General features: G+C 38.9%; 1 protein-coding gene and 1 non-coding gene across 2 annotated transcripts; one reads left to right on the top strand and one right to left on the bottom strand.

Annotated features, from left to right (window-relative positions):
* Window positions 1–507: 507 nt before the first annotated feature.
* Window positions 508–3,894, bottom strand: LOC104943078 (septin-2-like). The gene is made up of 4 exons (XM_010768400.1): window positions 3,753–3,894; window positions 2,803–2,844; window positions 2,015–2,129; window positions 508–626 (listed from the first exon to the last, which is right to left on the bottom strand). Exons 2-4 carry the CDS (start codon window positions 2,824–2,826, stop codon window positions 508–510), a joined length of 258 nt encoding a protein of 85 aa, XP_010766702.1. The 5' UTR covers window positions 2,827–2,844; window positions 3,753–3,894.
* Window positions 3,895–6,402: 2,508 nt separating this feature from the next.
* On the top strand, window positions 6,403–6,474 carry trnap-ugg (transfer RNA proline (anticodon UGG)). Its single transcript has one exon. It is a non-coding gene; the product is annotated as a tRNA-Pro (tRNA).
* Window positions 6,475–13,002: the final 6,528 nt, after the last annotated feature.

Below are 13,002 nucleotides of genomic sequence, written 5' to 3'. Positions count from 1 at the left end.
AAGTGTGCATCACAGCGGGAGGAGCTGCAGGTGAGCAGAGCTGCGTGTCTCCGTCCTGTCAGATTAGACTTCACTCGCGTTTATGTCCATATCGAGAGAAAGATAAATAATCTGAATTCAGTGTGCAGTTTACTTTGACGCGGGGATGAGCAGCAGAGGTGGGTTGAGGCGGGGCTATTGCGTCATCATTATCAGAAAATGCTCGTATAGGCCGTACAGACGGAGCCGTTGGACCCCCCAGAGCGTTGCGTATGCCGTTCTATCCACCTTGGGACCCGTTATCGTATCCGTAGTCGTTTACTGCCATATTCGGTCGTCCTCGTGTGGCCGAACGCCGAACGGTCTATATGACACTAAAATGTAACGGAAACTAACGTATGCGTCCTCGTGGGGCCGGCGCCTTAGAAAACACTTGTCTAATTGTAAGTTATCAAATGGGTACGTTTTATGTTGATATCCTTGCCCCAGAATTTTGAAACCTTTTCACTTCTACCCTTTTAACAAGCTTCAGTGAGCGGGCGCGCGTGTGCGTGTTTTACCTGCAGCTCCAGGGATGATTCTCTCGGGGTAAAGGTCAGTGAGGAACAGGCTGTTGATCAGGGTGGATTTTCCAAGTCCAGATTCACCTTTTGACAAAGGAAAATGAAACAATCACCATGCAGCAAAGTACATCAATAAAACACAACTGCTGAAAATGGAAAAAGGTTAACATCAAGGCTGTCACAAAACCTCCTCTATCAGAGTTGGGTTTGAATGAATAGAACAAAGATCATCCTCACTTCTGCAGGAAACCAGCTCCATCCGGAAATACATTATGATGTTATCTGACACCGAAGTATAAATCTTTGCCAGTTATTTTAATAATAGCCGATGGCCTGATTCCAAGAAAAGGATTGAGCCTTATACCAGACTAAAAATATCTTTCCACTAAAAAACATTGTCGGACCCCCTGAGCTGTGTTTTAGCCGAGGTTTCTGCCTAAATCTGACTGGAAAATCCATGAGACTTCAACAGCAGTTTAGTTCAAACAACAGCAGTGAACAAACTATGACGGTCAGACACTATGAACATGTGTCTAATGGTCACAGAGTTGCTGAAAGTTGAACATCCTAACGCTCGTGTGATGTTGCCAAGGAATGCAGCTACTGCGGTTCCCACCAGAGAAGAGACAAAAGGTTCACACAAGTCTCTGCTACGTCTATGCTATGAACATTTACATTATATACAGTTTCATTTACATGTGGTAAAAGGGAAAAACCTCAAGTAACGTGAAATGATAAGGTTTCAAAGTATATTGTTTTATCTGTAGTGAAGAACTGCAGCTATCTAGGAAACAGGAAATGACAGATTTATGGAAGAAGCCGAGTCACACAGAAGGTTGAATAAGCACATAATGAGTATTCTTGTAGCAGAGGGAACAGCAGGCCCTGTCCACTGTGTCAATGAATCCCTCGAGGCCCACTGGCTACATTCCTCTCTGGTTTATTTTAAAGAAAAGGATGAGCAGCATTCAGGGGAGCTTCTACCCTCCCCCTTACCAACAAGCAGAGAGGTTCACAAAGTCACAGTGTTCACATCAAGAGTTTACACTAACGCTAGCTGAGCAGATACACATATGGGTCATCTGCATATTCTACAGACTTCATTCACACAGAAATAAACCTATGCTTTACTGAAAACTAAATCATTGTTCTGCTATCAGCTTATAAACTCAAATGAACTATAGAGGTGAAGGACTTTTGAACTGAAGTGTAGAACGGACAGCATATTACAGCTGTATAATGTGGGCTAGTGCCTAGTGGCAACATTCCCATCATACATTTGTCACAGAAACCAATTCACATGAGCCTTAAAGCCTGAACACATTCCTCAAATATGCATGTTGACTCTAGCGGGCTAGCATAAACCTTGTTATCACTGAGTACACGATCATATTTCAGACCACATACATTCAGTATTGCATGATGACAAGAAGAAAAGGACAAAACGAGAAAAGGCTCGATGATTCACTCACCTACCACCATCAACGTAAACTCAAATCCTTTTTTGACTGACTTGCGATGAACCTGATTTGGCAGGTTGGCAAATCCAACGTACCCTGGGGTCTCAGGGTTGTTGAACTGGCCCTGCTGTAAATCAAAAGCAAAGTAAAGTCATCAAATAAAAACATATTTTTACTTCTGGACACACTTTTATGTCTAAAATCAAAACAAGATTAAACATGGTTTGGCTATAGATATTTCCAAAACATTATAGCCAGTTATTAGTGCTAGTAGACACCAGTGAGGAAACAGCTGCTCACAAACTCCAAACCAGAATATTGAGGAGGGCTAATAGTCTATTTTCACCCATCATTCCACAGTTTACAGACCTGTCCTACACAGAGCTATTCAGACCAATAGGAACATCCAACATGAAAAGGTACATGTTTCTACTTATTTTAGCCTCACAGTCTTGTAGGATTTATGAAGTATCTTTTGCTCATCCTTTCATCAAAGGTCTTGACTGATGACGAGCCTGATAAGAGGTGTATTTTGAAACTGCCTTGGGGCCTTTCCACCCACATAAAGCGACAATGAGTCATGCGGATGGTGAGCAGCAAACTAAGCATATGTCTAAGTGACCCAAAATTCAACAGTGTATGAACTAAAGCTCTGGATGATTTAAAAGACAGAAGACTTTATCTACATATTCAGAAAACAATACCACGTAAGATGAACTATGTGATTAGTCTAAAAGAAGTAGGAATCTGGTATTACTGCATACTGTTTTGGTCAAGAGGGTCTGTGTTCAGAGACTCACCTTCATTTTGTCAGCCTGAGACATGTTTTCTCCTTGTTAGACCTGAAGGAAAAAGACAGAATGCATCACATAATGTTAAACAGACTCTTATTTTCTACAAATCAGTCCTCTAAAAAGGATCTTTTCTGCATACTTACAAGCTTGACTGTGTGAGAGACAGGAAGTCTGGTTTGTTCTCAGTAACGTTTGTTCGAGTGCTGTCTCTCACCACAAAAAAAAAAAGCTTTTCCTGCTTAGATAGCTGCATTACATCTGCCCCCACTACGAAGCTATGATCTGAGGATTACATATTAAGCCATATTGATGCTATTAACCTCAACTCGTATCCTGTGTTTACTACCTGGGTGTTAGTTGCTGCATGTAGTTAAATCGGTGTGTTATATTCAAACACTCTAAATGAAGTCAAACAGTGAGAAACACACCCACAGCACTCAGACTGAAACTACTGCTATGTATGCAAGTGTACAAGCCTATGGTGCAAGATAGTTTGAGCTAATTTAAAAACAGCTTTGAAAATTAGCGTTACAAGCTGCTAGCTAATTTTCTTAACGTCACGTAAAAAGTTAGCTGACGTAAACGTTACCGTTATTTGAATGGAGATATGTTTATTTAGCGAGCGTTATCATAACGGAAACAACCGGGTGGGTGTGAAGGCGCTGTTGCCGAATTCTTCTTTGAAACACCGTATTTCATTGTTACTTCTTATTCTTGTAACCCAAACCACAGCCATTTACCATGCTAACAGGGCTTGTTAGCTGTTTAGCAAAGTGGTACAAGACAAGCTGTAGCGTTAAGTACTAACTAACGTTAGCAGAGCAGCTAGCTTCTCCTGCAGGATGTGAAAAGCTAATGTTAGCGTCGTCGGTTTAACTGCGATACCGCCATTAACACAGCCCTGAGACAACTTAGTGATAAATATGTCATGAGTTGGAGGAATAAGCAAGTGTTACCTTACAGTGTGTCCGCAGAGAGTTTAGTACAGATAGGGGAACAGAGAGGCTAGCCGACGGTGAACAGCAGACTTGGCGGACACCTCGAATTCCTCAGATTCCGGTGCTGCAGCTTCCTTTAGCACATAGACCACAATGCACTGGGCGCGAGCAGCAGGGCCAACACTACACACAAAGATATGGAAATGTGCTATTAATTGTATCAAAAGATAGCGTAAACTTACAAATATTATATTCAAACGTTAACACGATAGCATCTATATTTGTTTCATGTTGCCAAACTTCTTAAAACTATTCATGGATGGTTAAGCAGAAAACAAATATTTAAAGTATCTTATTAAAGTACAATAAAGTGACTAAATGATTAATGTTTTACTAATGTAGGCCTTTTTTGTATTCATGATGCAAAATATCAAAGACCCCATCGAATAACGTGCTCTAAAATGAAACTCAACTCTGTGTTAAGTCGCTACTACTGAACACTTACTTCAGTTTTGTATATTTTTATTGTACAGATATCCCAAATTGGAATCGATAAATCACTTTTTGGTTTTACTTAAATAATGATCCATATATCTTCTAGTTATTTATGTTTCTTTTCTCTAACATTTTTGCAATTTTCGTGTAAAGAGTTTTATTTCTTGCGCAGTATATATTCAGTCTAGAGCAGGGGTGTAGCCTACAAACCTTTTTCACCGAGGGCCACATACAAAAAACATACGAAGGGTTGGGCCGCTCACTAGAGGTATTTTGTCTCATAAGTTGCAAGTAAGAAAAATCAATCAAATGTAGGTCAATTATGGTTGATATTGATGAAAAAAACACACAGCTCTCCGTAGGGTTTAATTTATTGTGTTGACAGCTCATCCCTTAAAACAGGAGCCTCAGATTGCTTATAATAGGAAATATGAAGGGTATATTTCAAGGTTGTTATTTAAATGTATTATTGGGCTTTTTTCTTATCAACTAAGATTTGTTCGAAAATGTTTTTAACTTTAATTGACTGAATTTATTTAATAAATTGGGCTTATTAACACATGAATGTGTTATATATTTGAACATAATATTTAAGAAGTACAATAGCAGATGTAGTATCTGTATCAACCTTACAGAACGATCAGAATGAAACCCCCATAGAATAATAGATATTTGGTGAGCTGAGTAAGCTGCAGAATGCAAACAATAACAAACACTATTAAGACAGACTACATGCATAGTACATTGTTGGCATGATAACAAATAGATTTAGCCAGCAGACAAATCATCAAAATGCAATTTCCAGAATTCTGCTGCTTCACTTTCAGACTCCTCTTATTGGTCATGCTTCCTCACTGTCACTTTGATTTGCACTTGAATACAACAGAGCCACCGTTAATGTGATTATTGGCACCTGTACTTGTTCTATAAGAAGTCAAAAGTACTGCTGTAAATAAACATATACATTTCTGCGTTAATGTGCTACCATTTGTCTTCCTTGGTCAATTTAAATGAGTAGCCTGATTCTGTCTTAAAACATTACTCATCTTTAAGGCAAAATAGTGTTTATTGAACTTGCAATTACAGATAGAAGTTAGATAATTAACATTGCATTCTTTAAATAAAAGCAAATTATATATTCAGTTATACCCAGTTATATCACTCCACTCATAATGATGAAAGGTTCACCAGCATACATAACAATGAGTTCCAAAAAAAGAACAACCCTAATGTCATTGGCATGTTAAAATAGGGCCTACAATAAATAAAACATATTGTTGTAGCATTAAATGTTTTCTTTGGATTTTCTTTTAGTGATGCCTTCAATAGATTATAGCGTACAATGTTGCTTAGGTGTGCTTTCATATATTTGTCAGACTACATTTGAATTTGCATTAGTAGTTGCATTTTGCGTTAGGGTGCACTCTTGACTGGGCAGAGCAATATTAAGCAGTAATAGTAATGATTTTCACTTTTGTGTTATAATTATGGTGCTAAATAAAGATAGAAAATCAATTGCTGAATTGCCTATAAGAGGCAAGAAATTTCAACGTTTGACAAGAATAATTGATAATGAAACTCAGAACAGTTTGCATTAGCTAACTTTACCTTTTTCCACTTCCTATCCTGTTAGTTGTTCCACCCTTTGATGCTGCATTCAAATGGAACTCCTTAATGGTAAGTTGTGTTAAAGTGATGTGGCGTGGTACATTGATAACAAAGAAAGGTCTCTTTACTTGATTTGAAATAAACAGTCGGTATTTTACAATGGGATACATTCAATTTTAGCCTAATTTGAGCTGTCCTAGTTAGCTAGTTCGTTTGCTCATACAGGGCTCTCGGGGTTAAGCACAGGTAAGAAGCTAGGTTAGCTTGCTAGCTAGCTGTAACTGTTTACTTCAGTTTACTAGCGTTAGCCGTGTTCTTTCTGACTGGCCGTTTCTCGATGTCGAGTAGAGCTGCTGCAGAGCCACTATTTCAAGTATACTACGTCATCGAGTGGCGCCGAAGGACTGTTTAAATGCTGTTTAAATGCTTAAATGCCCAGCATTCGGCGCCACTCGATGGAGAAACGAGTGATGTTTAATATCCAGTTTAGTAGTATAACAAAATAGGAATCAAGCGAGACATATTCCAAGAGTATATAGACTGTGCATCATTCGTTCACGAATGTGGCTCGTTGGTCTAGGGGTATGATTCTCGCTTTGGGTGCGAGAGGTCCCGGGTTCAAATCCCGGACGAGCCCGAGTTTTGCGATCATAAATGACATTGTTAATACCACAGTATAACATAGTATGCTCTAATTGCTTTCAATCTTCTCGTTCGTTTATGCTTGTATTGTTGCAGAAATAGACAAACGGAAGTGACAACCTAATTGGGCACCATCTTTAGATAATTGTTATACTGGTCTCTATGGATGTTGTCATAAAATAGATAGATATATAATGTGTAAGTTACACAGTCATATTTTCTCGGCCGGCATCACATGTCTTTACTTATTCTGTGCATTAGATTAGACTGTGAATATGCTCACTTAATGCCTTTCTGTCTTCCCCCCCCCCCCCNCCCCCCAGTCTGGCTCAGGACAGCCACTGCTTTGCTTAACATGAGTCCAGCTCATATCTCGGTAAATACCACTTTTCCCCTTTCTCTTACAGCAAGCATATCATCGCCACATGAGCTACACTATTTCCATTATTTCCTTAAGCCTCTTAGTGACGACATGCTCTGTCATTTGCTTAGTGGCTTCACACTATGAAGTGAGTTTCCATATATTTTAAGTTCCTCCTTTCTGTACCCATCACCCTGTTTATATGGCTTATAGGCTTTCTCTTCTCCTATTAATAAGAATACAAGTTGCTGATATTTCCCTTTTTTTTTAAAGTGGATAATATAATCTGTAAAGGACCATACCGTAACGTCTTTTCACGCCTTTAGGTACACACATTTTCTGAACCACATGTATTCTGTTGTTTGTTGAGCTAGAAACAACTACAATAAACTGTCACAAACTGGTAACATGATTATAAATAGACAACTCAATCTGCTTTTATTTTATTCATATATTTTGTCAGACTTAGATGTTTTCTTGCTATTACAGTTTATTTAAAAAGTTCAACATTCTGCACAAGGATATCAACGCCTGTGTATGTAAGGGACTGTTGCTTATGGTTAAATAATAAGATCATGTAAGAGTACATTGTATGAGTACCTGTCCTTTATGTGAGTTAAATAGACTGGCTTTTGGCTAGTAATAAAAGGCACAAGTATAGCCTGTTCCCTTCACTATTTGCTTTACTATAATATCACCCAAAAAAGAAGAGCTGTGATAGATTATCATACCTGTCAAGCACTTGTTTGTATTATATGTTTTCTTCTCTCCACAATAAACGGAACAGGTAATTAAAACTGTCCGAAACACTGAATAAAAACAATTTCTAGTGAAAAATCTGTATTCCTCTAACGCTTTTCTGCTGCCATGAATATTTGTTCCGCTTTTTTTAACTGAAAACTTTAAAATCCAGACGTCTAATGACTTCAATCCTTCATCTATAGTTAGAAGTTGAACCTTAAGAAACAGAAAAATTGTAAAGTGTAAGATGTGGTCCAAAACCATATAGAAGTACATCTTTGAGACCTTAAACTGACACATGTTCAAAGGGGATATGATGCCATTACAGGTTACTAAATGAAACACACCATAACCTTGAATCAAATTACATTTGAAAATTGCTAAAAACATTTAGTATAATATAATCACACAAATCAACAACATGTATAACACAGGTTTAGTATTTTTTGGGATTTTTATGCGAAAATTATAAATATTCTTTCGTAAATAGTGTGTATAATTCAGTTTTGTTGTCTGCTGAAATGTGTAAATCATGTCAAATCTAAGAAAATAAACGGTTTCAGTCTGTTCACGCAATCATTTTTTTTTCAATGCATCGGAACTGTAATGAGAAAAAACCCTCTCACCCCTGGCTCAATTTCCTCCCCCCCCATCACCCCATCGTCATCACCCCCTTAACCAGTCTGTCATTTAAAGTAAGCAGCCGCCTGCTTAGAGACGGCACCTTTCACTTCTCAAGCAGGACTTAATTTACCGCCGGACATTTTAAATCTCCTGCTCTGTGCGCTGAGTCCCTGACAGATGCCTGGTTGCAAATGTATCTCATTGACTGCTGACTCGGTCGTATTACAAGCTGGCTGATAGGGGCCGCCGCAGTAATGTGGCCCTCAGGTTTATCCTCACATGTTGGAGGAAGTGTATTCATTTAGTTCAGATGGGGCCTTATGAAAGCCCTCCTCTCAGGATTGACGCTATCTGCCGCAGAGCCGGAGCATATTCCAGCATCAATGTGTCAGAGGGAAAGCTATTAAAACCGCTTTACTTTTCCTAAGTATCACCAGAATAAGCACACGATTTAGTGAAATCCCCCCCAGAGCAGAGCAAATCGGGGATTTTCCCCCTGAAATGTGTCCTAATGGGCTGCTCAGAAGTGTCAGAAACTCTTGTTTGTGGATTTATTATTGCTGAAGAGACAAAATGTGAAGTATGGGTGCTTCTGAACTTTTCATATAACACAATAAATATAATTCAAACCTAAAAATAGCTTTAGTAACCATTACTTTTTTTAACTAAAAGCAAGTTAGGATTCTAACATTTATATTTGTTTTTCCATAAACCACAATGTGTTACGCTTTTTTCTAATAAGGTAAAGCGCTCTCAAATTGTACATGCACTCATGTATTGAAAACAACTTTGAACACAGTCTGGCATTGACTTAGTTTTTTCTAATAACCAAATGGTTAAGAATGATATGTAATAAACAAGGGATGTGTGTAGAGTAACCACCATTATTATATAGAAATATAAGTAATAAATAAATGCTATGCAAGGGCTTATAATGTAATACTACATTTAAACAGAATTGCTATTGACTTTAAAATGTAACCTTTAAAGGGAACTACGCCCATTTCCAAAGCACATACATTTTTTAATTTCTAAAAATGTAAGTAGTCTCTCCAAATCGAAAAAGTACATTGTTAAAATGTTATTTGAGATGTCATCAATTATAACGTCTGGAGCTGCTCTATTGAAATGAAGTGAGAAACAATACATGACAGTAACGGCCCGTCCACACTACAGCTTCGACAGCTTCAAAAACGGTTTCCAACGCGTAAGAGAATATGGGAACATGTTCTGTTTCATAACTGACAACCATACAAGAGAATACATCTCATGCAGGTATAACAATAATAATACAACTCTCCACATAAACTCCCATGTATTGTTGATGTAGCAGCTCCAGACTTGATTACAAGTTTGACTCATTTGCAATGTTTTCTGAATCTAAGCGAGATCACAAATATATTTTCTTTAAATCTGCCATAGAAATACAATTATAACATAACATATTGGAATTTTAAATATAGGTGGTATTCTCCTTTAATATGTTATTGTCAAGATTGCATTTGAACATTTTGTACAATATGTCTTTTTTAAAATTAATTATCGATCTGTATCATTTAGTTTTTACTATTAATCAATCAGAAAATGGTTGAATCTTCATCTTCCTTGTTTTATTCAACCATCTGTTTAAATCCCAAAGATATGCACAACCCTAACCCTACTCTCACATGAAACAAAGAAAAGCAGCAAATCCTCCCAAGCTGGGACCAGGTCATGTCTGGCATTTGTACTGTACATGTAAAGAACCACAATTATCAAAAATATGTTTCATTTTTCTCGATGGACTAGTTATCTGTCAACGTTCTGAAGGAGAGCCTTTTGTTCAGTTCCAGTGTTATTGGCCTCTCTTGCCATTAAACCCAAAATAACTTCAGTCAGATAATGCTTCAGCATCGGTGAACAATAGAGTTATCAAACCCTCAGAGAAAGAAAGAAAATACGTTTCACAAGATCAGCTCTGCTGTTAATTATTCAGTTAATCAATACAGCAAATTAGTGGGAAATAGCAGAGTTTCTTTCTCCACTCCACTCGATGGATTCTTCTCTTGTTAGACATTGGCACCCGTCCTGCCTCCCTGTGTCCTCTTTCATTCCCTTTTCACCCCCAGGTCTTTCTGTACCTGTCCATTTCTTTTTACAGTGTGACTCCTTAATCCACCTGAGTGCATGGACGACAGTTTTGACATAAGAAGAAAAGATAGACTCCTAAGGAGGGAACCGGTATCTTTAGAGCCCGGGGATAACCGGATTACGACAACCATTTTGTGCTGCTGGCAGTTTTTCTTATTACTCTTTTTTTTCTCCCCCCCTCATCTCTTCAGAGTTGAAACGCTGCCCTTTGGAAGTCACAGCAAACACTGTCTGGTACACAAAAACACACACTCCCAACAGAAAAGCTTTGAGAGAGCAAAACCGAACAGATGATAGAAGCAGTTTGCAAGAAACAGATTTCTTCATACCGGCCTTCTCATGTTGTTTGTTCTTAGACAACTCTCTAAAACATGTTTCCCCTGCGAAGGTAATCATTGTCTCTGTGTGGCGGTGGGGGCCTCCTGGGTGTGTGTGAAGGCCTGAACCCACACACAGGAGATAACAGCCCAGCCACGAGGTGACAGATCAACTGTCTGACCCCCGCTGACGATCACTTTATCCCCTCAGCCCGTCTGCTCTCTGAAAAACGTCTTATCACCTCCACCACTGGATCCTTTGTATCCATTTATTTTGCCTTTGAAGAGGCCCGCCGAGCCTTTGATTGTGGGAGGTAAATGAAATAAAGACCTCCTCCTCGCTGGTACCCTGATTTCTAAGTTTATCACCGCGACCAAAACCTAAACCTTCAACTAACCGCCGCAGGTCTGCCTACGGGGAAACACATCATGCTTCTGACATGGTAATAATCATTTTTCCAGGAGCCCTGTTCAGTGCCTTAGAGGTGGCTTAGAAGCTTACACTTAGAAACCAAGAAAGGTCATTCATTCCCCCTTGTATAATGTGTTCCTAAGTATTACTCCATGCAGTGATTCCCTGTTTTTACCTATAGAGTGGTGTTTTGATCATGTATTTTCGTAGGCGGACCCAGAAGTTAGCATGCAAGTGTTCCCTCAGCTAAACGTAATGGGATTTATTTCATTGAATTTTGGAATACTGAAAAGAAGATCTGAGGCAAACACACCGTCACATGACTTCATCACCGCTAAGCTAAAGGCGGTTGATGTTCGGCATTATGATGTGTACCTTTCGCGATTAGCCACTTGTTGTTTTTATGAATCATCGAAGCTTCAGACATTTACCAACGAGGTATTTACTGACATATTTTGTGTCGTAGAACAAAACGAGAACATCTCTTCAGCTTGTGATAAACACATTGCCTTTGAAACGAGGGAACCAGGAGTGGTAAAATGCTCATTTCCAGATTTTAGGACTCATTCCTGCACCACTTCATAAACTCCTAGCTTAGCTTCTTATAAGTACATACACGCATGCCGTATACTTTATACTTAACTTATCGCTCAGACTTTTCTCCATCAATGTCATTTCAATAACAGGCAAGGTGGCTACATTTGATCAGATAAGATATAGTAATTATGAAAACTGTAACAAGCAATGAGTCACCCAAGGCCAGGGAATTATGGCTGTGATTAATATTGATTTTGAAAATAATGGAGGAGGGCGAGGTGAGCCGCTTGTACACATATTGATATATAGGAAAGCTGCATGGCATCATGGGAAGGAATATAAAACAGTAATTGTGTTTGCTTTGGGTTTTAAAAAGTACAGATTGCGATTTTGCAACAAAAATGGAGGCAAGTTTGGGGTAGTATTGGTTCCTTCCTTGGTTGGATTTGCGAGGTCTAGCCATGAGAGCAGAGTCAGGGTAAGAATTTTCAAGGTAAACCAATCAAATGCCGAATAGGGCAGGCCATGCCTTTGATTTCATTCTGGATAATAATTAGCTGTGCGCTTCTGTGTACATTTACTTGAAATCTACTCGTGGACGAGAGTTACGTTAGCTTAGGTTAACTCATGTGAGCCTCTTGTCCATAAGTATGGGGCATGATTCCTTCTGCTTTCTAATGTTTCCATTATATTGTCGTATGGGCAGAAATCTTTACAGACGATATCTCGAACACTTGGAAACTCACACCAAAACCATTTAGATTAATAATTAGCACCATACTTAATAGAAATAATATGTATTTTTTGATGAAGGGGTAAACTGTCCATTTAAAAAAGGTAGATTCCAGCCTGACAACTTTTTAACATTTTCTACAAGGATTCAGTATTTATCCCTCAAAATTGTATTCCTCGTAGTTTTGAAACAATATTTAGGCTTTCATGTTGGGAAAACAGTATTTTGCAGGTATCTATAGTTTCCTAATGATTTTCTTGAAAGTTTTTCTTCAGATATTTCTGTTTGTAGCCTACTTTGTACATGATGCACTTACCTGCATTGTGCATGGATTTTGTCAGGGTTTTTAAACGTTAGGAGTGCACCACCGCAGCATCCACACGGCGGCGTGCGTTGAAGCTTGCCGGTGGGCGTGTCTGAAACTCGACCAACAACCAATCACATGAATCTCCCGCCCCGGACACACAAGCACGCAGTTTGATTGGCTAGAGCTTGTATGATTTGATTGGCTGACGCTTCCGAAGCTTCAAAAGTGCCCGTCCAAGCTACAGCTTCAAAAAAAGCTTGGAGCTGGGCGTGTCTGAAGCTTGGGGATTTTTAGCGAGCAACGCGACCAACAACCAATCACATGAATCTCCCGCCCCGACATACAAAGCAAAAAAACCCGG

This window comes from Notothenia coriiceps, unplaced genomic scaffold (genome assembly GCF_000735185.1).
Source record: "Notothenia coriiceps isolate Sejong01 unplaced genomic scaffold, NC01 NC01_scaffold00005665, whole genome shotgun sequence".
Lineage (NCBI taxonomy): Eukaryota > Metazoa > Chordata > Actinopteri > Perciformes > Nototheniidae > Notothenia > Notothenia coriiceps.
Note: the sequence above shows the minus strand (reverse complement) of the source record. Positions and strands in the feature narration are given on the sequence as shown.

Excerpts from the sequence above, each read along its gene's own strand:
- LOC104943078 (XM_010768400.1), bottom strand. The coding sequence starts at position 2,826 with ATGTCTCAGGCTGACAAAATGAAG. Across the intron at positions 2,130-2,802 it reads CTCAGGCTGACAAAATGAAG|CAGGGCCAGTTCAACAACCC; the intron begins GTGAGTCTCTGA and ends TTTGATTTACAG. Across the intron at positions 627-2,014 it reads GTTTACGTTGATGGTGGTAG|GTGAATCTGGACTTGGAAAA; the intron begins GTGAGTGAATCA and ends CTTTGTCAAAAG.